This window comes from Dendrobates tinctorius, unplaced genomic scaffold (genome assembly GCF_039654945.1).
Source record: "Dendrobates tinctorius isolate UK_male_01 unplaced genomic scaffold, ASM3965494v1 ptg000082l, whole genome shotgun sequence".
Taxonomy (NCBI): domain Eukaryota; kingdom Metazoa; phylum Chordata; class Amphibia; order Anura; family Dendrobatidae; genus Dendrobates; species Dendrobates tinctorius.
In genome coordinates, this window is record NW_027361750.1 from 20,418,407 (window position 1) to 20,444,346 (window position 25,940).

The following is a 25,940-nucleotide window of genomic DNA, read 5'->3' on the forward strand; positions in this document are numbered from 1 at the left end:
AAGTCAAATCCGTAGCTGCGGCGACTGCTGAGTGTCCGGCACCTCCCGGCGTCGGACGTGGTCGCTGTGTGGTGACTGTAGCCCAGCTCTGCCTGCCGGGCGGACGGACGGAGAGCTAGTCCATGGCTTCCTGGAGGAGAGCGGACTCCCTGCAGCATTCCTCTAAAGAGAGGTGAGACACTGTCACGTTGGTGCAGTCCTGAGGCTGCTGGTACAAAGGAGGCATTGTGCGCATGTGCTGCGCTATACTCTACACAGACACCTATAGAAATTATGGAATGTGTATGTCTGTGTATATATGTGTTTTATAAGTTAATTTTTTTTGTCATGACTTCACTGACTCTTATGAGGTGTAGTGGTTATTAGTGGGCGTCATCCCATTGGGTGCACTTGTACTGTTTCCCAGTAAGACCAGTGGGGTTTCCATTTTGGGCCATTCTGAGTGATGGGAAACCAGTGTAGAGACCAATCGCACACAGGACGTCTGGTTATTTACCCCATATAAAGACCCCTCTTTACAAGAGCGAGGGGCCACTGTGACTTGGCTCTAAATGATGTCAGATAATCAGAAAGTGGACTGAAGAGGGTAAATCTTCTAACCATTGCTTTGTGGCTACTTCAGTGCTTCCATCACTCTGCAGCGGGCTCAGCATGTGCTGTCTACAGCCAATGACTGACCACAGGACCAGCGGTGGACACCGTGTCTGCACACACCACTGAGGCACGGCACACTTGATCCTACATGCGTACATGCTCTACTATCTCCACTTTCTTTTCCCTATGACGGATAGTCATTTGATCTAGTGATCTTCAACTGAATTTATTGGTCCACCTGACCTTATAGACGCACGCTAATCTGTAACTGATGAAGGTCTGATGTAAGACCGAAATGTTTTGTTTATTATGACTGTGGACAACATTAAATTATCGTTTGATCACTTAAGTTGAGTGCCGAGTTTCTTGTTATATGCTAACGGTGTGGGAACCTACTCTGGCACCCTTAGTAGTTGTGCACACGTTTATCTATTCAACCACTGGCTGGTGACTGGCTGCAGCGGTCACATAGCTAGAACAGGACTAAACTGGATTGATTGGATTTGTCAGGTAGGTAATGGTTGGTTTATTTTTATACCATTTACTGCATTTTATCTTTTTTTTTTTTTTTTTTGGCCTCCTGAAAACTTTTTGAATTGAAAAAGTTTACTGCAAAATAAACTCAACTCAATGGCCCAAGACTATCAGATAATGTAGTTTATCAGAAGGGCCGTGAAAGTTGGGTCAAAAAGTACATATGATCACACTGATGGGTCTATTGGTGACAGTGTACCTCCTCCATTCCAGCTATTAATTTTTCCAACTACTTTAAAGGGAACCTGTCACCCCCTCCAGGCGTTTTTAACTAAAAAAGCCACCTTGTGCAGCACTAATGCTGCATTCTGTCAAGGTGGCTCTTTTATTTGGCGTCCCACCGCAGAAATAATCGTTTTTAAAATTTGTCCGTCATACATGAAGTTTATCTGGGGGGCTGGTCTTTTGCCCCGGACGCCTCATATCCATCAGTCATGTCCTCCTTTCGAATTTGGCGCCGCCTCCTCTGCGTTCTTTTTTTTTTTCCTGGCGCCTGCGCAGTAATATCTTTTTTTTTTCTTGGGCATGCGCAGTTAGGACGGGCAGCGCTATGACATCACACGATGTCTTATCGCGCCTGCGTGGATGCGGGCCCGAGATCCCGCCCCGCATTCTCTTCTGATGTCATAGGACAGGCAGCGCTAACTGCGCATGCTCAAGAAAAAATATTACAGCGCAGGCGCCAGGAAAAGAAAAGAACACACAGGAGGCGGCGGCAAATTCGAAAGGAGGACATGACTGATGGATGTGAGGTGTCTGTGTCTGGGGCGAAAGACCTGCCCCCCAGACAAACTGTCATTACATGTCTCACACTGGTAACCCCCCTTCTTTCATTTAAATTAAGCTCTTGGCAATCTGTGTCTTGGCTATAGATCTTTTCAGGTCACTTGCGTATAAGAAAAATGTGGATTTCTCTGGAATAAGACATCAGAATAGTCTGTGGATACAAAGTTCCATGTGCAGCAATGAATGATGCCCTGTGTGCCCCAACACCTTTCTATCTTGGTCAGTTTTAATTTTTTTTTTTTTCAGCAATTTGTGCTACACTGACCCTTCCGTGTGATCGGGCCTGGTGGGCCAGCCTTTGCTTCCCATGCACATCAATTAGCTTTGCATTCACATCTGCAAGGTCATCAGTTGTCCGTGGGCACGTTGTAGGGATTATCCAGGACATATCAGCCCTGACATTTTAGAGTTGCTGCAACCGGGTAATCACAATTTGCCCTCTGTCAAAATCTTCTCAAGCAGGTGCCAGCAAGATAGAATCGAACAGGGAGAGCAACCTATGATGCTGAATTACATGTACTGTATGAGCATGTAAGCTGGACATAACACACTTCTCAAATGAGGAAATACTTTTTTTGGTGTCATCATAGAACGTATTATCGCTTCCTATACAGATTTTGTGTTATTGTTTTGCAAGTCGGACTAGACAGCAGAATACTATTTATTAACCTAGGCGGAGCACTATGTATAATTATATCCTGAAGATTAAGCTGCTAAAACATTACCCAGTGTAGTGTACAGTCTATTATAAGGCCACTGCTTTAACCCTTTCCCCACATGTGACACACATGTATGTCATACTCTAGTCATTAGTGTATGGAGCAGCTTCAGGAGCTGAGCCTACACGGGCCCTGGTTGATACCCTGTGTTACACGGGCAACATCGAGCTGTAATGACAGTCTTCAGAATTTAACTATTTAAATGGTGCATTTCCTCCACCCTGCATTATAAAATGGCAAAACAAAACTGCCCTCTTAGGGCTATGTGGATGGCAAAATGCAACGTTATGAGTCTTTAAAGAAGTAAGGCGCAAAACCAAACATTTATATCAAAGGGAAGGTGTTAAAAAAAAATTAGACTGCAATAGTTTCTGTTGTAAACTGTAGGGGGCTTTATGCAAAATTTTTCAAATGATTTTATAAGGCACATTAATAGGGATTGTCTTAGTGAGTCACATTTATTAGATGGGGCTTTTCAGTTTTATACAAATGGCTCAATCGTTGTGTAATGAGAGTTCACTTTTCTAATCTACTTTCTTTTAAGGGCCTGTCACACACTAAGCGATAACGCTATAACGTCACTGGTTTTTGTGACGTTATAGCGATATCGCTATGTGTGATACTTACCTCCGACCGCTCCCCCGCTGGTTATCGTTGATCGCACGAGAACGTCCTGGACCGTTTCTCGTCGTCAGCTTCCTGCTGTGACGACGAGCGACGCGTGGACGCAGGCGGGAGGACGTCAGGATCGCCTCGTCTGACAGGTAAGTAGCGACCCCCGACCCCTGCGATGTCGCTGGTGAGATCTGCCTGTGTGGCAGCTCACTAGCGACCACTTAGCGATGTACCAGCGATCCTAACCGCGTCATATCGCTGGTCGGGATCGCTGGTGCATCGCTAAGTGTGACAGTACCTTTAGTCTCACCAAGTTTAGGTATGTCTGTCAGTGAATGCAAACAAAATGGTGCAGATCTAGTCCTGCCGAGAAGTTCTATCTAGTGATGGGCTGACCCTTTGGTCCATCAGGTATGGCCGAACTTTTTTTTAAAAAAAGGTTTGAATTGTGTACCAGAATGGTACCCGGACACCATTCAAGTGAATAAGGGGCCCGAACATCCGCATTTGGCAGTGCGAGAAACTCCAACTCTTATCGGCAGTAACCTTACAATTTACTGCTGGTCACAGCGCTGCGGTTTCCATGCTTTCACACAGCTGACAGCATATGAGTCAGCAGCTGTGATCGGTGGTGAAAAGATTACTGCCGGGCAGGCGTCGGCTGATGATTGCTACTGTCATAAGCTTGCGCCTGGTGTCGCTGATGAGTATTCACCTGCTGACGCCTGTCCATAGTAATAAATGTCAGTGAGATAATTAGTGCAGTGCTTGTGTATTTTATTGTGCATGTATATAGTTAATAAATAAAAGGGGGAAAAAAATGTCATGGGGTGGTCTCCTATACTTTTCATAACCAGCGTTGTAAAGCTGGCAGCTGTGGGCTGCAGCTCTCAGCTTTATCTTGGCTGGTTATCAAAAAATAGAGGGGTCCCCACGCTGTTTTTTTCCTTAATTATTTAAATAATAAAAATGGCGTGGGGTCCTCGCCATGTTTGTTATCCAGCCAAGCTAAAGCAGACAGCTGGCTGGTAGCTGTTTTTTCCCAGTCTGGGAATAGGCAGTGGATGATATTTGCCCTCTCAAGCCTAAAAATAGCAGCCCAAAGGTGCATTAGATGGATCTGGATCTTTGCCCGGCTCTTCCCGGTGCGGGGCCAAGTGGGGTAATAGTTTTCGGGTTGATGTCTTATGTCCACCACATTAACCATTTATTAATGTAAAAAATCAAATTTATGCTGTCCGATGATAATCCATGCTGATATCCCACGACAATCCCCAACTCTGCTATATCTGATTGCTTTGCTGAGTGGAGACAAATGTTACGACTCAGCCCGGCAACCAGCTCATGGTGAGCATGAGAACGAGCCTGCTTATGACCTGTGGTGACGTAATTAAGGTTACTGCTGGTCACATACAGCCTTGTTCTCTCGCTGAGCTCAGTGTGTCTTGGATACCAGGCTAAGCGCTAACATTTGTCACCGCGTATCAATGCACCCAAATGTAGCAGAGATGGGGATCGTATTAGGACATCAGCATTATGGATTATCGCCGGGCAGGTGAGTATAAATCAATTTATTTATTTATTTTTTTTTCATTAATAAATGGCTAATAAGAGTTATTGTTGGGGGAATGTGTTTTATAATATATATATTTCATAGAGTTCTACATAGCAGAATAGCCGTTAATTCAATTGCTGGCTTAGAACTGTAAAATCAATCCAAAACCCGACATGAAATGACACATGGTTTACATAATCAATTGACTTGCTGCAGAATTAAAAAAAAAAAAAAAAAAAATGCAAGGGGAAAAAAAACAAGTGAGCGATTTGAAATCTCACTCAGTTTGCCAATATGGTAAAAACACAGCATTTTTGGCGCAGAAAAAATGCAGTGAAAACAAAAAGCTGTTAAAAGGCAGCGTATGAATAATACCTTTAAACGGGTTGTCCAGGACTAACATGTTGCTGACATATCCGTAGAATAGTCCATCAATATCTGATTTTGGGGTCCGGCACTTCCACTGATCAGCGATTATGTCCCCCAGCAGTGGCCAGATGTAAATCATATACAGGAAAAGGGACATTGTGGCTTCACACAATAAGTGACAGCTCTTACTTTAACGCCAGATTCACACATCCGTGTTTCACGGTCTGTACTCAAACTGCAAGACATGTACTGGCTGAGGGTCTCTTGACCTGAGCCCAACAGCCTCATGTGCCTACGAGACTGTCAAATATGACTCAGAGCACACTGGCCGGTCCATGCATTACTGTGCAGTTCACAAGTGTGTATCCGGCCAGAGGCACCAGAGATTCAATTTAATATTACATTTGCTTCTTCCTTTGCACATTTGCTAATGGCAATGAACTTTGAGCAGAGTGAGCAAATACTTGCATTAAATTGCTGTCTCCTGATGTAATCTTTGTTTCCACTAATAAACTCAGTGCTTTTAGATCCCATCAGCTTTTCTGGCTCAGATCATCAATTATTGTTGAATAAAAGGCAAACCTTGTATGAGAAAGACCAGTCTCTCATGTCACATGTGTAGGGTCAGACAGGTTCGCAGGATGCAGTGACGAGACACTAAACGAATGGTGGTTTTCGAAATTACTTTTATATAACCCTAGCCGAAGGGCTAGGCTGAACAAAACAAGGAATAAGTACAACACCAACAGTCCACCCAGGGACTCAACAATCTTAACCCAATATAGTTTCACTTAGCCTTCCAGGGACTGCTGGGTTCGGTAGCGTGGCCGCGTTGAGGTCGCTGAGGCGGCTGTCCTGAGGAAAGTGATGTCGGTGGGGGCAACAGGCCCTGAAGAAAACAATACCGTTGGGGCGCAACAAGCCCTGAAGAAAACGAGGACGTTGGGACGCAACAGGCCCTGAAGGTAACGCTGCCGCTGGGGCGCAACAGGCCCTGAAGGTAACGCTGCCGCTGGGGCGCAACAGGCCCTGAAGGTAACGCTGCCGCTGGGGCGCAACAGGCCCTGAAGGTAACGCTGCCGCTGGGGCGCAACAGGCCCTGAAGGTAACGCTGCCGCTGGGGCGCAACAGGCCCTGAAGGTAACGCTGCCGCTGGGGCGCAACAGGCCCTGAAGGTAACGCTGCCGCTGGGGCGCAACAGGCCCTGAAGGTAACGCTGCCGCTGGGGCGCAACAGGCCCTGAAGGTAACGCTGCCGCTGGGGCGCAACGATGACGCAGTTCCCCAGAAAGGCCTGTAGCCGTCCTTTACCAAGGAGTCTCTTCCTAAGCCAGGGTAGCGAGCCTTTAATCCCGCCTGTGACAAGGTGGCGTATCTTGAGGCCGATGGTGGCCGGGTCGGCGTGATGGGGGAAGGCTGGGGGGAAGGGCCCAGGTCTCTGAGGCCTGGTTACCGGTACTCACGGCCACAACCGGAGGTATAGTTCCTCTCTCTCTCCAAGGCGGGGGTTAGCGGGGATAATTCTCTCAGAACGGGAGCGGGGAGCAGTCTCTGGGCACAGTCTCTCACGTCTCTCTTGTCGGTAAATCGGCCGCTTTCTCCTCGCAGGCTCCTCTCGGTACCCCTGCAAGTCACCCTGTGTCCTGCCTTCACTCCCTCTCTTCCCCAACTGCCACTTCAGCGCGTCCCCTGCTCCTTTTACCCTAGCCCCTCCCCCTGTTGCCCTGACAACCTCAGTCGCATGTCTCCCTTTGTAATTCCGCTGTTGTGCTTCCTTCAATAACTCTGATGGCGGTCCCCTTGGTTCTGGCCCAAACACTATATGGGGGTCCTCCTCCCCACATTACTCCACCCTGTAAGCTCGCCAGTCCTCGGGCGAGGGAGTTAGTCTATTAAGATTGGCCTGTAAAGGTGTTAATATTCGTTGCCATACGAACTGATCTTGTTCATACCGTTCAGGGGGTCTGCCGGCTGTTGACCGCTCGGAGCGTCTAAGTTCGACTGGGGTGGAATCTTCTGGGGTGGTGGACGTCGGTGGGCTGCATGGTGCTGGTGGGTTAATTGTGTCAACTGGCTCATTATTGGGTGGAGGGCCCTTGGGAACTGGAGGGAAATCCTCGTCTTCCGAGTCCCAGCATATGGACTCCGGTTCGGATGTCTTCGGAACAGGTTCCAGTTGCTTCGGGTCGGTGGAAATACACGGGCGTAACATATTACGATGCACATTGCGGGTGGGCAGTGTTTCATCCTGCTCGGGCCGTATTTCGTACACAGGTCCTTCTGGATGGATACGGCGTAGTACCCGATAAGGACTCTCTTCCCAATGTGACTCCAGTTTATTCTGGGGGCGTTGATCTAGTACAAGCACACGGTCCCCGCTTTGGAGATGGGGAGGGAAGGTTGTATTCTTCCCTGGGTGTTCCCAGTCTTGAAGTTTGGTATGTACAATTCGGTGAAGAGTTTGCAGCCTGTGGCGATTATTTCGGACCCAAGATGACACTCCGGTCCAGGGCCGAGGCTCTTCGGGGTCCAACTCTACCTCCGTGATCCCTTTACCCTCTCGTCCGAACAGCAGGAAATAAGGAGTATAGCCCGTAACTCGATGTACCTGATTATTATAAACCCATACTAATTCAGAAACATATTCAGGCCAATGAGCTTTCTTGTCACTCTCCAGAGTGCGTAGCATTTGAATCAATGTCCGATTAAATCGTTCACAAGCCCCATTCCCTTGCGGGTGATATGGTGTGGTCCGGGATTTATCAATCCCATAAAGATGATGTAGTTCCTCCATAACTTTTCACAAAAAACATGCTCCCTGGTCGGAATGTATACGTTGAGGACAGCCGTACACTTGTATAAAGTTTCTGCAAATTGCGGAGGCGGCTGACTACGCGGTCTGGTCTCGAGTAGGGGTGACCACAGCGAACTTGGTGAAATGATCCACCATGACGAGACAGTGTTCGTATCCCTGGAATGCGGGACCAATGGTCAGATAATCCACCGTCAGGAGCTCAAAGGGTGCTGAAGTCACAATCGTCTGTGTTGCGGCCCCCTGAGCAGGCGGTTTGGCCAATTCACATAAGCGGCAGGTACGGCAAACTTCTTCCACAACAGCCGACAAGCGTGGGTGATAAACGTTCTGTTGTTACCATTGCAAAGTCTTTTTGACTCCAAAGTGGGCCCCTTTTTCGTGAGCCTCTTGAGCCAGCTCGTGTAGTTGAGCTCCGGGTGTAACCACCTGCCAAACAGTCGTTGAGGTTGTTTGCGAAGTGATTTTACGGTACAGTAGTCCCTTTCGGATAATCAGTCTCTCCCATTGTCGCAGCATCAGCGACAGGTCTTGGGTCAAAGTTTGTTGTTGAGTATCAGTGGGTAATTGACCAGCGGCGACCCATGTCCGGAGAAGTCCAACTTCTTCATCTTCTTGTTGATGTTGTATCCACTTATCCCGAGATTGTTCCATGATGCCCCTGTGGGCCTCTGGGGAAGTTACTTTTGCATCAACATTGGTGAGCACGGCAGCGGTAAGAGCGAACGGTATTTCCTCTCCTTCTAATTCTTCATCTCGATTCTGTCCGGGAGTTGTATGTCGAATCCTGGAGAGAGCATCTGCATGAACATTCTCGGCCCCTCTTCTGTAAATAATCTTGTAATTGTACTTCACCATTCGGGCCACCCATCGCTGCTCCAAAGCCCCCAACTTGGCGTTTTCCAAATGAGCCAGTGGGTTGTTGTCAGTTCGCACTACCACCTCGGAGCCCGCTAGGTACTCTGCGAATCTCTCCGTCATAGCCCACACCACTGCGAGGAGCTCGAGCTTAAAAGAGCTGTAATTGTCAGGGTTACGCTCGGAGTCATGGAGTGAACGGCTTCCATAAGCGATCACCCTCTCCCGGCCATCCTGAACCTGTGACAACACAGCCCCTAGCCCGTGAAGACTCCCGTCAGTGTGCAGGATGAACGGCTGAGAGAAATCCGCATAAGCCAACACTGGGGCATCCGAGAGTGCAGCCTTAAGATCTCGGAAGGCCTCTTCCTGAGGGTGTTGCCACTGGATTTTTCGCCCATTGGCCCCAGCGGAAGCCCCCTTCTGCAGGTCATGCAGGGCTCGAGCTCGACATGCAAAATTCTTTACGAAACGACGGTAATATCCAGCTAACCCCAGAAAAGCCTGCACGTCTTTCACCGTCTCGGGGGTAGGCCATTCCTGGATAGCAGCAACCTTCTCCCGGGACGGCCTCCCTCCCTCTGCCGAAACGACATGACCCAGATACTCAATCTGAGAGCGAAATAGGTGGCATTTCTGAGGCTTCACCTTCAACCCATACTTTTGCAGCCGGCTGAGTACCTGTCCCAACCGCTTCAGGTGGTCCTCGAAGGAGGCGGCATAGACAATGATGTCGTCCAGGTAGATCAACGTGGCCTCAAAATTGAGATCTCCTAAACATCGCTCCATCAATCGCTGAAAGGTCCCGGGGGCGTTGGCCAGCCCGAATGGCATACGATTAAACTCAAACAGTCCCATGGGCATTATGAATGCCGTCTTAGCTCTGTCCTCTTCTGACATGGGCACCTGCCAGTACCCACTGGCCAAGTCCAGGGTCGAAAAATATGTTGCTTTGCCCAATGCAGACAGAGATTCTTCTATGCGGGGCAGTGGGTATGAGTCTTTAATAGTGCAAGCATTCAATTTACGATAATCCACACAGAATCGTAGTGTACCATCTTTCTTCCGGACCAACACGATGGGGGCCGCCCAAGGGCTTTGATTTTCCCGTATCACCCCTTTTTTGCAGCATCTGAGCCAGCAAAGTTTTCACCTCTTGATAGAGTTGTGGCGGGATCTGTCGATATCGTTCTCGGATAGGGGCCGCTCCTGCTGTGGGGATCTCATGAGTGATGGCGGTGGTACACCCAAAGTCGTCCTCATGGCTAGCAAATACTTCGTGGTACTGTCCCAGCAATGCTTTTACTTGTGAAAGTTGGGCCGCAGTTAGTCCAGAAAGCTCGGTCCGCATCTGCTCCAAAATATTTCGGCCCTTGTGTCGAGACTTCGTGGGCCTGGGTTCGTATTGTTACCTCCCAAGGATCCTCGGGGTGTACTCGTAATTGAACCGCAGGAGCGGGCAGCACTTCTTCTAAAGGCTTTACTAGTTTGGCCAGTACAGTCCGTGCTTTCAGAATGGTATCTCGGTCTTCAATGTTAACGCAGCGGACCAGGACGGTTCCTTTTCGCACCGTAGCGAGGGAACGAGCCACCAGTATGCCAGGAGGTAAGTGCTCTGAGTGACACGGCTCCACCTGCACCTCTACGCCCTCCAAAGGTATCGGGGGCCCGAATTGGCAGGGCCACCACTGTCTGTCCAGGAGGCAGCACAAGCAGGGGTGCCGCTGACGCGATGACCTTACCCAGAGCCTCACCCTCCTGGCAGTCCCGATGCACATCGCACCAGCTGCTGGAATACCTGTCCCTGAGCTGTGCGAGAACCCCACTGCTTGTGTCCTTTGTGTAGGATCATTAAGCAACAGGTTACCAAACTTTTAAAATATTCATGCCTAGGGTGACGGGGTGTCGTTGATCAGCTTCTCCTTGAGTCAGCACCACCCCTCTGCGGCCGAGGGGTTTACCGCACAACGTCATCTGCACCCACACTACCCCGGCAATCGGGACCGGGGCCTTGCTGCCTCTGGAAAGTTTCGTTGAAAGTACGCTGCGGGCATAGTGGTTACTTGTGACCCCGTGTCCACCAGACACCGGACGGCCCGGCCCTCTACTTCTGCCCAGACTACCGGACACTTTGCTATCAAATCTTCGGGACTTCCACCACCCATAGTTGTGGTTTTCGGCTCCGAGCGGCGTCCCCCCCAGCCCGGAGCTCTTTAGTTTAATGGCCGCCGGGGTGGGTATCTCCCACGCCGCGGACACTCTCGGGCGAAGTGGCCTGGTTCTCCACACTCATAACACCGGGCCAGTATAGGTTGACCACCCCGCGGAGAACGTGACCCCCAGGGACCGGGATTAACACTGGGTCGTCCAGTCTCTGGTTCGGTTCTTCTCTTTACATCAGCCAACTCGCTCTTAATATTTTTCAATTCTCGCTTCATCTCCTCCACCCACTGGGGTTCCTCAACTGTGTTCGAGGAGGCCTCCACACCTCGGACCTTCCCCACGGGGACCGCCATCCCCTGCTCTTGCTCCCGAACCCGTGCCTGACTTCCCACTTCTGAAAAGTCTATTTGGGGACTCATTCTGATCTGTTCCCGTAATGCCTGTTTTATCAGTGGATCTCGCAGTCCAGTCACCAGTAGGTCACGTAGGGTAATGTCAACAGGTCCTACCCCTACCCCGTCTTTTCTTTCAATAGCCGTATGCAATTCTTGGAGCACATTCATATACTGAGTAATCGTCTCCCCCTCTGCCTGCATCTGACTAAACAGACGGGTCCTTAACTCTCCCACATCAGTGGGCTCTCCGTGGGTCTGTTCCACTATCTGCAACACCTTTTCAAAAGTGTTGCGGCGCCCTGGAGGTTTCAACATCACTGACCTCCGCACCTCCCCGTCTAGGGCCATGAGTGGCACTTCAGCTTCCAGGTCAGGGGTCATTGGGTGCATCCGAAAGAGCCCCCGCATTCGCTCTGTCCAGCTCCACAGCATAGTATTGGAGCTGGAAAATCTAGGCAGGTTGTTCAGCATGGCCCCCAATGAAATGCTAGTACGGGGGCCCTCATTATTTACAGATTCTACAGCTTTCCCCTGACCTGTGTTACCACCGTCTATGCTCGGAGACTGCATCCTGCCGACTACGCCAAGTGTAGGGTCGGACAGCTTCGCAGGATGCAGTGACGAGACACTAAACGAATGGTGGTTTTCGAAATTACTTTTATATAACCCTAGCTGAAGGGCTAGGCTGAACAAAACAAGGAATAAGTACAACACCAACAGTCCACGCAGGGACTCAACAATCTTAACCCAATATAGTTTCACTTAGCCTTCCAGGGACTGCTGGGTTCGGTAGCGTGGCCGCGTTGAGGTCGCTGAGGCGGCTGTCCTGAGGAAAGTGATGTCGGTGGGGGCAACAGGCCCTGAAGAAAATAATACCGTTGGGGCGCAACAGGCCCTGAAGGAAACGGGGCCGCTGGGGCGCAACAGGCCCTGAAGGAAACGGGGCCGCTGGGGCGCAACAGGCCCTGAAGGAAATGATGGAGGTGGCGCGCGGTGATGACGCAGTTCCCCAGAAAGGCCTGTAGCCGTCCTTTACCAAAGAGTCTCTTCCTAAGCCAGGGTAGCGAGCCTTTAATCCCGCCTGTGACAAGGTGGCGTATCTTGAGGCCGATGGTGGCCGGGTCGGCGTGATGGGGGAAGGCTGGGGGGAAGGGCCCAGGTCTCTGAGGCCTAGTTACTGGTACTCACGGCCACAACCGGAGGTATAGTTCCTTTCTCTCTCCAAGGCGGGGGTTAGCGGGGATAAATCTCTCAGAACGGGAGCGGGGAGCAGTCTCTGGGCACAGTCTCTGACGTCTCTCTTGTCGGTAAATCGGCCGCTTTCACCTTGCAGGCTCCTCTCGGTACCCCTGCAAGTCACCCTGTGTCCTGCCTTCACTCCCTCTCTTCCCCAACTGCCACCTCAGCGCGTCCCCTGCTCCTTTTTACCCTAGCCCCTCCCCCTGTTGCCCTGACAACCTCAGTCGCATGTCTCCCTTTGTAATTCCCCTGTTGTGCTTCCTTCAATAACTCTGATGGCGGTCCCCTTGGTTCCGGCCCAAACACTATATGGGGGTCCTCCTCCCCACACATGCATAAGGTCAAGTCTTCTGATCCAGAAATATACCCAGGGAAATAAAGAATAGGCTTACAATAACAAAATCAGAAGTCCCCAGTTCTCTGTCCAGGGTCCACTTTGTTTCTCTTTTGTCATGCAGGACATAAAAAAAAAATTAGTCTCCTCCAGCACAAACTTTTCATTGCTTGCTATGTAACATACAGTGATTGGTGCAGCCTAGGTACAAACTCACATTCACACTGCAGAAAGAAGCTGCCTGTTATGCCATGTGCACACGCTGCGGTTTTGCTGCGGTTCTGCTGCGGTTTTGGCCCTGCAGAACTGCAGCAGTTCCGCAGACATGGTACTTTACCATGTTAGCCTATGGGTTTTCAAAACTGCAGTGCTCACGCTGCGGTTTTTTACCTGCGGAAAGGCTGCGGGTTTTTTTCCGCAGCATGTCAGGTTTTCAAAACCGCAGTGCTCACGCTGCGGTTTTTTACCTGCGGAAAAGCTGCAGGTTTTTTTCCGCAGCATGGCAATTGTTTCTGCGGATTCTGCTGCGGTTTCACACCTTTAACATAGTAGAGGTGTGAAACCGCAGGCCAAACCGCAGGTCACTTTACCTGCGGTTTTACCTGCGTTTCCGCGGGAAAAAACCCGCAGGTGAATCCGCAGCGTGTGCACATACCCTTAGGCCGGTTTCACACTTCCTTTTATTTCCGATAAAAGACTGTACCGGAGATGTTCGTGTGTGTAAAACTTGCTGCATACGTGCGGCAACCGTGTACCACATCAGTACTACACGGACGACTGCCGGGGAAGAAGCTTTACAGTAAGCGTTGTTCCCCATCGGCAGGTGCTGAAGCGCTCTCATCATTCTACCCTGCTCTGCCAGCGATTGGCGTGAGCAAGGGAGAATAATGAGTTATATTAAAGTCAGAACGATGACAGCAGGTGGGGGCTTTTGGGACGATTACTCCCATCAACCTACACCTGCTGCCGCTAATAAGTGACAGCAGGAGCGGATGATGGGGTATTCATCACCCACCGCCTGCGCTATAACTAAACAAATGAAAAATCTGACGTGGGTTCCCCCCTATTTTTGATAAGCAAGGCAAAACCCTCAGCTGTCAGCTTCAGCAAGGTTGGTAATCAAGAATAAAGGGGTCCCCACGCTGTTTTTTTTTTTTTTTTGTTTTTTTTTAGTTATTTAAATAAATAATTGAAAAAAACTGCTTGGGGTCCCCCCATTTTTTTTGACAACCAGCTTTTGCTATAGCTCACAGATGGGGGCTGGTATTGTCAGGCTGGTAAGGGGCCATTGAAATAGGCCCCACCAGCCTAAAAATAGCAGCCCACAGCTGCCCAGAAAAGGCACATCTATTAGATGCTCCAATTCTGGTGCTTTGGCCGGCTCTTCCCACTTGACCTGTAGCGGTGGCAAATGGGGTAATAGTTGTGGGGGTTGATGTCACCTTTGTATTGTGAGGTGACATCAAGCCCCGAAATTAATAATGGAGAGGTGTCAATAAGACGCCCCCATTACTAACCCCATAGTCACATTATAAGAAAACACAGACACCCAGAATAAAGTCCTTTTAATTGAAAAAAAATGATACTCCTTTTAATAATCTCAATTAAACCATACTTACGACCTTGCCTAATTCCACCGAAGCCCTCAATCTCCTGTAATAAAACAACAATATAACATACCTATCGGTCGTTCAGTCCCACACCCTAATCCATGTCTTGGAGAAAATTGCCAGTGATGAGGTCACCGCAGTTCAAGCTCAGTGTCTTCACAGCAGATCACCGTGAGAATTTTTCAGATAGATAAGAGAGAACTTTTTGGTGATAATTCTAAGCGGTATTTGTGGAGAAAACCAGGCACTGCTCATCACCTGCCCAGTACAATCCCAACAGTGAAACATGGTGGTGGCAGCATCATGCTATGGGAGTGTTTTTCAGCTGCAGGGACAGGATGACTGGTTGCAATTGAACGAAACATAAATGCGGCCAAGTACAGAGAGATCCTGGATGAAAACCTCTTCCAGAGTGCTCTGGACCTCACACTTAGCCACCTTCCAACAATACAGTGACCCTAATCACACAGCTAAAATAACAAAGGAGTGTTTTCAGAACAACTCTGTGACTATTCTTGACTGACCCAGCCAGAGCCCTGACCTAAACCCAATTGAGCATCTCTGGAGAGACCTGAAAATGGCTGTCCACCAACATTCACCATCCAACCTGACGGAACTAGAGAGGATCTGCTAGAAAGAATGGCAGAGGATCCCCAAATCCTGGTGTGAAAAACTTGTCGCATCCCAAGAAGACTCATGGCTATACAAGCTCAAAAGGTGCTTCTACTCAACACTGAGCAAAGGGTCTGAATGCTTACGACCATGTGATATATCCATTTTTCTTTTTTAATAAATTTGCAAAAATTTCTACATTTCTGTTTTTTTCAGTCAAGATGGGGTGCAGAGTCTACATTAATGAGAAGAAAAATGAACTTTTTTGAATTTACCAAATGGCTGCAATGAAATCAAAGAGTGAAAAACTTAAAGGGGTCTGAAAACTTTCAGTACCCACTGTATATAGAAAGAGTATAGAGAATCTTCTGTTGGCTTTGGCAGTAAGTTGTAGGGCAGTTTCAGTGCAGTGATGGGGACGAAAGCCAGATTGGAGGTTGTCAAAGAGTGAGTTGGATCAGAGGTGGAAAGAAAGTTCAGCATGGAGGAGTCTGGAGGCGAATGGGAACAGCGATATGGAACCAAAACTGGACGCAGAGGACGGGTCGAGAGAAAGTTTCTTTATATAGGTGTACGTTGTCAGTGTCTTGCTAGTTCTGAAGTATAAAAAATATGTAATACAGGTCTTGTGGCTCATTGTGTATTCTTTACCTTTTGCAGGTTTTCCTTGTTACTTTTGGACCTGGAGGAATACTTTTTTGAGCAGTATCTAGCACATCATGTTTCTAAAGCGGGGGACGCAGTAGAAAGGTAAGGCTTTGTATTAACATTAGAAAAGTTAAAAACTGTAGAAGTCTGCAGATTAATTAGTCTCTGTTCACATCTCAATAATTACCGCTCTGACTCGTCCATAGGCCTCTTTATATTGGTTCACAATGCATAAGGTGTATGTGATTTTTACCACTGTATTAGAAAACATAGTCTATAAATACTGGGAAACAATGAAAAACTGTTGAAGAGAACCTGTGCAGAATTGTGCACAGTAACCTATAGACAGTGTCAGGTCAGCGCCTATATACTAATTACAATGATACCTTGGTTGATGACATCTGTCTTGTGGTTGTTTAATCTTTATCAGTTTTGAGTTAATGATATGTTCGTGCTCCATGGCAGCCTGGGGGGGTGCTTTGATTAGCTATTCATAATGCAGACTGCTGACAGGTCACTGATCCCTCACTGACCTGCCCCCTAGTTTACATAATATACATATTGGGAAAAAAATTCTGCAGTGTCGGACGTGGGAGCCTGTGCAGCAGCATAATCGCGTATGTGCTTTGTTTATAATGTTTAGGTTATCCTGATATTAAAAAAAACCTCTACATACCTATCCATGTATGTAGAGGTGATCCGATAGCTGCTATTGCTCAGGCACCAGCGGCACCAACTTGGTAGAGAAGAAGGAAAAAAAATTCTTCTCCAAGATGGCGCTGGCGTTTTCTTTAGTGGTCAATACATTTGAGGTTTCTGATAAAGGTATTAGTCAGGAGTATTCCCAAACATGTATCGCTGCGTCCAAAAACAAGAACTGAGTCAAACATTTAAGAGGATAAATTTACATAGTCAGTGCATAGTTTGGACAGCCCAGATGGTGCTCTTAAAAGGTTTTGCTCACTTCATAGGAAAAAAGTTTAGCAATTGAGTTAACTTGTGCCCTTAACCTGGGAAATGCAGAAGTTCTTACATCTTTGTACTGTGCAAATAATGGATGTGGCAAATAATGAATGTGGCAATATCCATGTCTATATGAAGATGGACGTCTTTTGCAAATTCTACGGAGGCAGTGAATACGTCCAGCACCTGTCCATAAGAGGGGGCCATGTGGTGTAATTACAAGACTGTCCATTGTTAGCATAGTAGAAAGATGGATATCCGTAGGCACTTATTGGAATTGCTGAGTGATATACAGTTAAACTGTTAGCCGGTTACAAGGGACCCTTCCCCATATTTTATATTGGTTGAACTGGACACAGGATCTAATAGTAAATGCCCAGTAGAATGAAACTTTTTTTTTTTTTAATGTATCCCCTCCACTGTGTAGATATCACCATAGTATTTGGCACCCAATGAGTTAACTTTTGTTAAGTCCAAGAGGGTGTTTTCAGACAGTTTTCACTGTGGACTTGTACTTCTTGTATGATGCAGGAGAAGAGCACTCCACCATAGCTTATGTTTCTCAGTGTGTGAGATTTAATGATGCACACCTCCTCCATGAGTTAGTGTGGAGGTAGGGGCAGTGCAGCTGAGTTTAGCTGTGTTAAATTACAAACTCTTCATAATCGGGAGAGTGGTTAGGAGTGCATTAGTATTAATAAACTTTGTTTGAAAAAGGCATGCATTAGTAATCACATTTGTGTGCTGTTCTCAAGCACCTCGTAATGGCTGTGTGAGATCAGGGTGGTCATTACATCTCATATAGTAGTAACCTGCCTGTTCTGGACTACTCCTGTGTGAGCTGTAATGACCAAGTTGAGCACAGCAGACATAAGTGTGATACTGATACTTTGAGCTATCATGTCCGGATAGATGGTATGGGGGAGAGACAGTACAGTAAAAATGACAGTGCTATGAAAGGAGATCTGCAAGAATGGTTTGTAATGTGACACAGTTAAACTCCATTGCACTGCTTCTATCCCCACAGGGACCTTCTCTGACATGTTAGCTATCTGTGCTTTTTAATCATGTGGGAAATTATGTGGTCTGTCATTATAAATCTAAGGACACGTTCAGTATTTTACCTCAGTATTTATAAGCCAAAATCAGGAGTGGGTGACAAATACAGAAGTGATGTGTTTCTATTATACTTTTCCTCTGACTGTTCCATTCTTTGTTTTGGCTTACAAATACTGATGTAAACTACGGACCAAATACTGAACATATGAACGTGAACGCACACTGAGAAATCTTCTCTAAGCTATGGTGGGTGCTTGCTCTTCTTTCCTTTTGAGTGTTGCTGCCTGCTTATGATCTGTCAGCATTATAGAAGTACAGTTTGCCCAGTGAAAAATGTTTAACACCCACTTGGCCTTAGAAGAAGGGGGGGGGAGAAAGTTATCTCATTAAGTGCCAAATACTTTGAGTGCTAATATATCTCCAACGGGGAGGCAAAATGAATAATAAATGATTCAGACCCGCAGCCACTATTACATCCTGTTTCCAGCTCATCATGAAAAATTTGGTTCGGGGGTAGCCGAGACCCCAGAGAACATGATTCGGGTTAGTTTTTACTGATCCCGCTTTTGCGATCGCCGTTATTAACCATATAACGGCGACCGCAAAAAAAAAAAGTCTGATGTGCCATTTAATTTCTGTCTCCCGATCCTCCACCCTCCGGTACCTCCTGGTGGTCCTCGGCCTGCGTGAGTCCCCTCCATGGGCGCCGCCATCTTCCAGTTAGAAAATGGCAGGCGCATGCACAAATGCACCCGCTGAGATCGGCCGGCAGATTTCATTCATTCATTCAAAGTACATTTTGATCACAGTGATAGTTTATCACAGTGATCAAAATAAAAAAATAGTAAATAACCCCCCCCCCCCCTTATCACCCCTTTAGTTAGGGAAATATAATGAAATAAAGAAAATATGTTTATTTTCATTTTTCCATTAGGGTTGGAATTGGGGTTAGGGTTGGAGCTAGAATTGAGGGGTTTCCACTATTTGGAGACTCCCTGATTTGCCTAAACACGACAGGGCGCCACCATTGATTCCAGCCAATTTTGCGTTTAAAAAGTCAAATGGTGCTCCCTCCCAAGACCAGACGTGTGTCCAAACAGTGGTTTACCCCAATGTATGGGGTATCGGCGTACTTGGGACAAATTGCACACCAACTTTGGGGATCTAATTTCTCCTGTTACCCTTGGGGGGGGGGGGGGGGGGAAATGGGGGCTAAAAAAACTATTTTTTTATTTTCAAAGCTCTGCGTTATAAACTTCTGTGAAGCACTTGGGGGTTCGAAGTGCTCACAACATATCTAGATAAACTCCTTGGGGGGGTCTAGTTTCCAAAATGGGTTCACTTGTTGGGGGTTTCTACTGTTTAGGCACATCAGGGACTCTCCAAACGCGACATGGCGTCCAATCTCAATTCTTGCCAATTCTGCATTGAAAAAGTCAAACGGTGCTCCTTCCCTTCTGAGCTCTGCCATGCGCCCAAACAGTGGTTTACCCCCACATATCGGGTATGGACGTACTCAGGACAAATTGCACAACAACTTTGGGGGTCTAATTTCTCCTGTTACCCTTCTAAAAAATAAAAATTTGGGGGCAATTGTTCATTTTTGTGGAAAATGATTTTTTATTTTCACGGCTCTACGTTATAAAATCTGAAGCACTCACCACATATCTAGATAAGTTCCTTAACCCCTTCATGACCCAGCCTATTTTGACCTTAATGACTTGGCCATTTTTTTGGAATTCTGACCAGTGTCCCTTTATGAGGTAATAACTCAGGAACGCTTCAACAGATCCTAGTGATTCTGAGATTTGTTTTTTCATGACAAATTGGGCTTCATGTTAGTGGTAAATTTAGGTCGATAATTTTTGCCCTTATTTGTGAAAAAAAAAAACCGGAAATTTGGTAAAAATTTTGAAAGTCGCAATTGTCAAATTTTGAATTTTTATTCTGTTAAACTAGAGAGTTATGTGCCACAAAATAGTTAATAAATAACATTTCCTACATGTCTACTTTACATTAGCACAATTTTGGAAACAAATTTTTTTTTTTTTGCTAGGAATTTATAAGGGTTAAAAGTTGACCAGCGATTTCTCATTTTTACAACAAAATTTACAAAACCATTTTTTTTAGGGACCACCTCACATTTGAAGTCACTTTGAGGGGTCTATATGGCAGAAAATACCCAAAAGTGACACCATTCTAAAAACTGCACCCCTCAAGCTACTCAATACTACTTTCAAGAAGATTATTAACCCTTCAGGTGCTTCACAGGAACTAAAGCAACGTCGAAGGAAAAAATGGACATTTTAATTTTTCCAACAAAAATTTTCTGTTAGCATCAATTTTTTTTCATTTTCAAATGGGCAACAGGATAAAATGGATCCTAAAATTTGTTGGGCAATTTCTCCTGAGTACACCGATACCCTCATGTGGTCATAAACCACTGTTTGGACACACGGCAGGGTTCAGGAGGGAAGGAGCGCCATTTGACTTTTTAAATGGAAAATATGCTTGAATATTTAGCGGTTGCCATGTCGCGTTTAGAGAGCCCCTGTGTGCCTAAACATTGGAGCTCCCCCACAAGTGACCCCATTTTGGAAACTAGACCCCTTAAGGACCTTATCTAGATGTGTGGTGAGCACTTTGAATCCCCAAGTTCTTCAGAGAAGTTTATAACGCAGAGCCGTGAAAATAAAAAATCATTTTTTTGCCACAAAAAAACCCCAATTTTTTATTTTCCCAAGGGTAATGGGAGAAATTAGACCCCCAAAGTTGTTGTGCAATTTTTCCTGAGTACGCTGATACCACATATGTGGTGGTAAACCACTGTTTGGGCACACATTGGGGCTCGGAATGGAGGGACCATTTTTTGAATGCAAAATTGGCTGGAATATATGGTGGCACCGTGTCGCGTTTGGAGACCCCCTGATGTGCCTAAATAGTGGAAGCCCCTCAATTCTAACTCCAACCATAACCCCAACACACCCCTAACCCTAATCCCAACTCTAACCATAGCCCTAACCACAACCCTAATCCTAACCCTAACCCTAATGGAAAAATAAAAATATTTACTTTATTTTATTATTTGTCCCTACCTATGGGGGTGATAAAGAGGGGTTTTATTTACTTTTTTATTTTTTTTTTTTTAATTTTGATCACTGTGAGAATTGATCACAGTGATCAAAATGAATGGACGGGCGCACTGCGCATGCGCCCTCCACTTTGCAAGATGGTGGTGCCCATGAAGGATCCGGTAGGGACATCGGGACGGACACAGGGACATAGGCGGTATCAGTGCGGGGGGGAGGGGAGCAGATGGTGACGGCGGCTGCAGATCGCCGCGGTGAGTAGGTGGCGGGGGCCGATCGCCTCCGTCTGTCATTGGGGGGGGGGGGTCGGATCTCTGTCTCTAGCCATGGCTGATGCTATTGCAGTATCGGCCATGGCTGGATTGTAATAATTTACCAAATTTCATTGGTGAAATATTACAAATTGCTTTGATTGGCTGTTAAAAGTGAAACAGCCAATCAGAGCGACCGTAGCCACGGGGGGGCTAAGCCACCCCTCCTGGGGTGAAGCACAAAGGGTCCTTTATGTGCGGGTTGGGTGACCTTTCAGTGACCCTGGTCACCTGACCCGCAGGGGGGCTATCAATTCATGACGCCACATAGGTGTCATGGGTCGGATTGGCACTGACTTTCATGACGCCTACGTGGCGTCAAAGGTGGGGAAGGGGTTAAGGGGACTAGTTTCCAAAATGGTGTCACTTGTGGGGGGTTTCCACTTTTTTGGCACATCAGAGACTCTCCAAACTCAACGTGGCATCCGATCTCAATTCCAGCCAATTCTGCATTGAAAAAGTCAAAGGGAGCTCTTTCCGTTCCAAGCCGTGCCGTGAGCCCAAACAGTGGTTTACCCCCACATATGGGGTATCGGCGTATTCAGGAGAAATTGCATAACAATTGTTGTGGTTCATTTTCTCTTTTTACACTTGTGAAAATAAAAATGGTTCTGAAGAAAAAGGTTTGTTAAAAAAAAAAAAAAAAAAAAAAAAAAAAAGTTAAATGATAGTTTTCTCCTTCACCTCATTGGGGGACACAGACCATGGGTGTTATGCTGTGGCCAATAGGAGGCTGACATTAAGTTGAGACAGAGTTGGCTCCTCCTCCGCAGCATACACCTTCCTGCTGGCCCCAAGTGAACCAGTTCTTACTTAGTGTCTGTAGGAGGCACACTGGTCTGGTCTTCAGACAATTTGTTTTAATTTTTGAATTTTACTATTTTTTTTTTTTTTTTTTAATCCAGATGAAGGGGCAACAGAGTTTTTCAAGGTTCCGATTTCCCCAAACCAACAACAGGCGAGCACGTGCGAGTGTCGCCTCCACGTATCCTCTCCTGTGACGTGGGGTGCCATGCCTGAGCTTATTCAAGGGCGACGGGTCTCTTAAAGGGAACTGATCTCCCCACACCGACTTACGGACGAGCACATGGAGTGTCGCCTTCATGTATCCTCTTCTGCAGCCAGGCCTATGCCGGACAAACCTGCCCTGCCCATCCTTAGGGATTGAACCCGTAGGATGCTCCGAGGCCTCTACATGGCATCAGTGCAGCCCCCACTGCTTCACCACTTCTAAAAGCAGATGATGCAAGGAGGCGGACGGTCCCTCTCCACTTCCCCTCTAAGGGATGCTGGATTGAGGCATTCGCTTACCCCGTACCGTCCTAAAGATTACCCATGGCCCCTAAAAGCGACCGGATAAGTGACTGAACAGTCCAAGGGTCGCCTGGGGAATGCGCTGAAGTCCCATTGCGGCGGCTCCATGCTGGGACGTGCACCGTGGTGAGTGCCAGGCCATCAGCCATTCTATGCTGAGCGTGACTGCTCTTGTAAAGGCTCGCAGCACAAGTTCTGCCGCAGCACAAGTTCTGCCACAGCCGGACATAGCCCTGTGAATTCCTAGAGGAGTGAACCCTTGGGATACACAGAGGCCCCCCACGGCATCCTCGCTGCTCCCCCTTCACCACCACTGATGTAACAGCGGTGCTATGGGGAGCTGGACAGTCCCTCTCCACCTCCCCCACAAAGGGGATGGTGGATTGAGGGTTCCTGTACTTTCCTGTACCGTCCCTGTCGCAGCACTGGCCTGCAGGCAGAGGCTCTGCTCACACATCCCTAGCTTGACGGTAAGGGGGCTTCTGGGTGCGTCGCGGGCCCGGTTCTTTCTGGCCGGGCACTGCTAATTTAGCCACCGACATCGGCCCTTACTAGACTGCAGGCGGTTTCTCCACCCACCAGCCGCGCGTCACGTTGGAGGTCCCGCCCACCTGCCTGGCGTTTCTCGAGGTACACTGGGCATGGCAGAGCGGGAGTGTCAGCGCCTCCCCCGGCGTGCGCCGGGAAGCGCTTGGTCCACGGACTCCTTCCCTGGAGCCGTGCCAATCAATCTAGGCCCTGGCTCCGGCCTACTTCGGAGGAGCCACCCTGTCCAGGATTGACGCGGTGGTGGTTCTTACGGGAACGCCGCCTCCGCGCTGAAGTTCCATCGCAGAGGCTCCATGCCGGGACGTGCACCGCAGTGAGTGTCAGACGCTTCCCCCCCCCCCCCTTGCTGCCAGGAAGGAGGGGGATCTAATCCCAGCAACCATATTCCTTGCTGGGCTGCATTACGTACGTTGACGTATTGGCTGTGGGACCATGCTCCTCAAGGAATTGTGGTCCGTCAGCAGAGGACTGTTGCTCTCATCCTCCACCGGAGTGCGCCGCCGGTCGCTCCGTCCTTCAGGTGGCAGCTGCTAAGCTGCCTAAGGCTGGGCAAGTACCACCATCGGTACCCTTTATATGGCTTAAAGGGTCATACAACACTGAGGGTAAGGATAGCGCTCATTCAGCGCTGACAAGAGTGCTGTTTTCCTAGGGAGGACCACAGTCTACAGGGGGAGACCTGACCTGGTAGATAGTGTGTGTGTGTGTGTGTGTAATATATATGATTGTATTGTATTGAGGATGGGAGTATTATTGTATTTTCCAGAGGATGGGAATATTATTGTAATGTATTTTCCAGAGGATGGGAATATTATTGTATTTTCCAGAGGATGGGAATACTAGTTTCCGGCAGTATTTATTCTGGAATTATACTTGCCCTGCGCATGCCCGAAAGGTTGATTCGTGGAGATCCATAGGCCATCTCACCACGCCAGTATTAGACTCCGTCAACACTTGGCCTGGCTTGTGAACCCCCCCCCCTCCCCTCCGGGTAGGCTTCTCCGATCCCTCTGTGTATTAGAGCGTTCACAGGATCATAGCAGCAGTCGATTAGTAGCCGCAGATGGAACTCCGAAGTAGTGGGTTCAGCTTATTTATAAGGCCATAGAAGGAAGGACAAATGTCTTCCCCAGCAGGGCTTAGAGCATCTTCCCCATTGCCTTTGGCAACAAATCTGATATTGGACCTCTCGGCTCCCATCGGCAGGGGACCCCAGTCTTCCCATGGTTCCAGCCAGCAATGTAAGGGTCCTCCCCAAAGTGTCCGGACCTGAGAGAGAGAGGTTCCTGACTGTTTTCCACCCAGTGATTTCCGGCATAGGCAGCTGAAACACAACATTACGGATGGCCGCCTCTTCCTGGTTCATGAGGTCTCCTCCTTTTTTTTTTTTTTTTTGTATTCTGTTTTGTATTGAACGAGCCCAAAGCCTGGGTCTTCTAGATACAAGGATTCCTTTTTTTTCTTGTCGTCCCTCTACAAGATGTTTTTTCCTTCATGTCTTCCAAAGAGCCTAGGTGGAACAAGGGCTTCTTTTTCCGAGCCATACATGTACGGCATCAGGACGGAACCATTATTCGATGCTACTGAATGTAGCGATCACCTACTCCTATTCAACCTGTCCATGCTTCCCAGAAGGGACGGATCTGTAGGACCCTCGCTGGATCTTGGCCGATGTACACCATCCACAGATGGAGTCCTGCCATTCAGTTCTTACCTTGATCGTGAACAGCATCTTCAGTTCACACTCTTTGGCACTCATCTCCTTTGTCTTTCCGGATTGCCATGAGGTACAGGGTAGGGAGTGATCGCAGTAACAATTGAGGTGATCCTCTTCAATTAATTGTGTTCTCTTCTGGCAGTCGGCGCCAGAAGACTGCTCTCCTCGGTGTCGGTGCCGTCCCCTCGCACGTCAGATGGCCTCACAGGCAGTGGACATTGAGGTTCTCCCTCTATGCCAAGAAGAAAAATTTCTCTTCTGATCTTATCACCAGTAGTTGCTATCGATACCAGCCTCCTTGTTTGGAGAGCAGTCTTTTTGTATATCCTTGTAATCCAAGTGATCCGGGTTACCCGGCACCAGCTCCAGTATCTACTCGTGTATCACTCCATTCGAATCAGTAACATCTCCACGGTTGTGGCATACACCACAGAGGACATTTTAACAGCACTGCCTAGGAGAATCTGAATGGGTATCTGATGGCTTCAAGACTGAAGGCCAAGGTACTCAGCAGTCTGAGCCCAGTCTCGGGATCCAAAACGCCATCTTCCTTTCCTGGCAACGGTCATCACGTAAACAAAGGTAGGGGTCATTTCCAGTCTCCCTAGGCATCCAGGATTGGTCTCGCTGGATGTGATATTCAGAGTTACTACAGATCATACACGCCGTCCACAGGCGACTGTTGCATCGTCCAGGCATGCTCTCCTAACGTCCAATGGATCACCAAATCGCGCGATCTGGTGTTTAACGATCTGGCTTTAAAAGTCTGGCCTCTAATCTACTCGCCTCAGGGGTCTCCACTATGGTTGGTCGCATCTTTCATCTCTCCTGAACACCTTCTGTCGCAGGGTGTTAGGACCACGGTTGTTCTCTTCGCATCTTCACCGCTCCAGTTCTTTTGAGCGTTTTCTCCAGACTGACTTGGACTCAGGTTTGTGACGCCCACCTCCCTCAAGGGCAAGATCTTGGTTCTACCTATCTGTTTCAGCACAGGATTGCTTCCAAGACGTAATTCATGGCTTTCATTCTCAGGACTCTTCAGGGGTGCCCCCCTACAAAGGTCCCTTGGAAGCCTGGAACGTTAATTCGGTCCTGG

At 47.9% G+C, this 25,940-nt stretch overlaps 1 protein-coding gene across 1 annotated transcript in view; it reads left to right on the top strand.

The window, feature by feature from the left end:
- Positions 1-7: 7 nt before the first annotated feature.
- NSMAF (neutral sphingomyelinase activation associated factor) overlaps positions 8-25,940 on the top strand; it is a 135,477-nt gene continuing 109,544 nt past the window's right edge. Inside the window, exons 1-2 of the mRNA XM_073583956.1 lie at positions 8-172; positions 15,855-15,944. Coding sequence (XP_073440057.1) covers positions 123-172; positions 15,855-15,944 — 140 coding nt within the window. The 5' untranslated portion in view covers positions 8-122. The remainder of the gene's footprint in view (positions 173-15,854; positions 15,945-25,940) is intronic.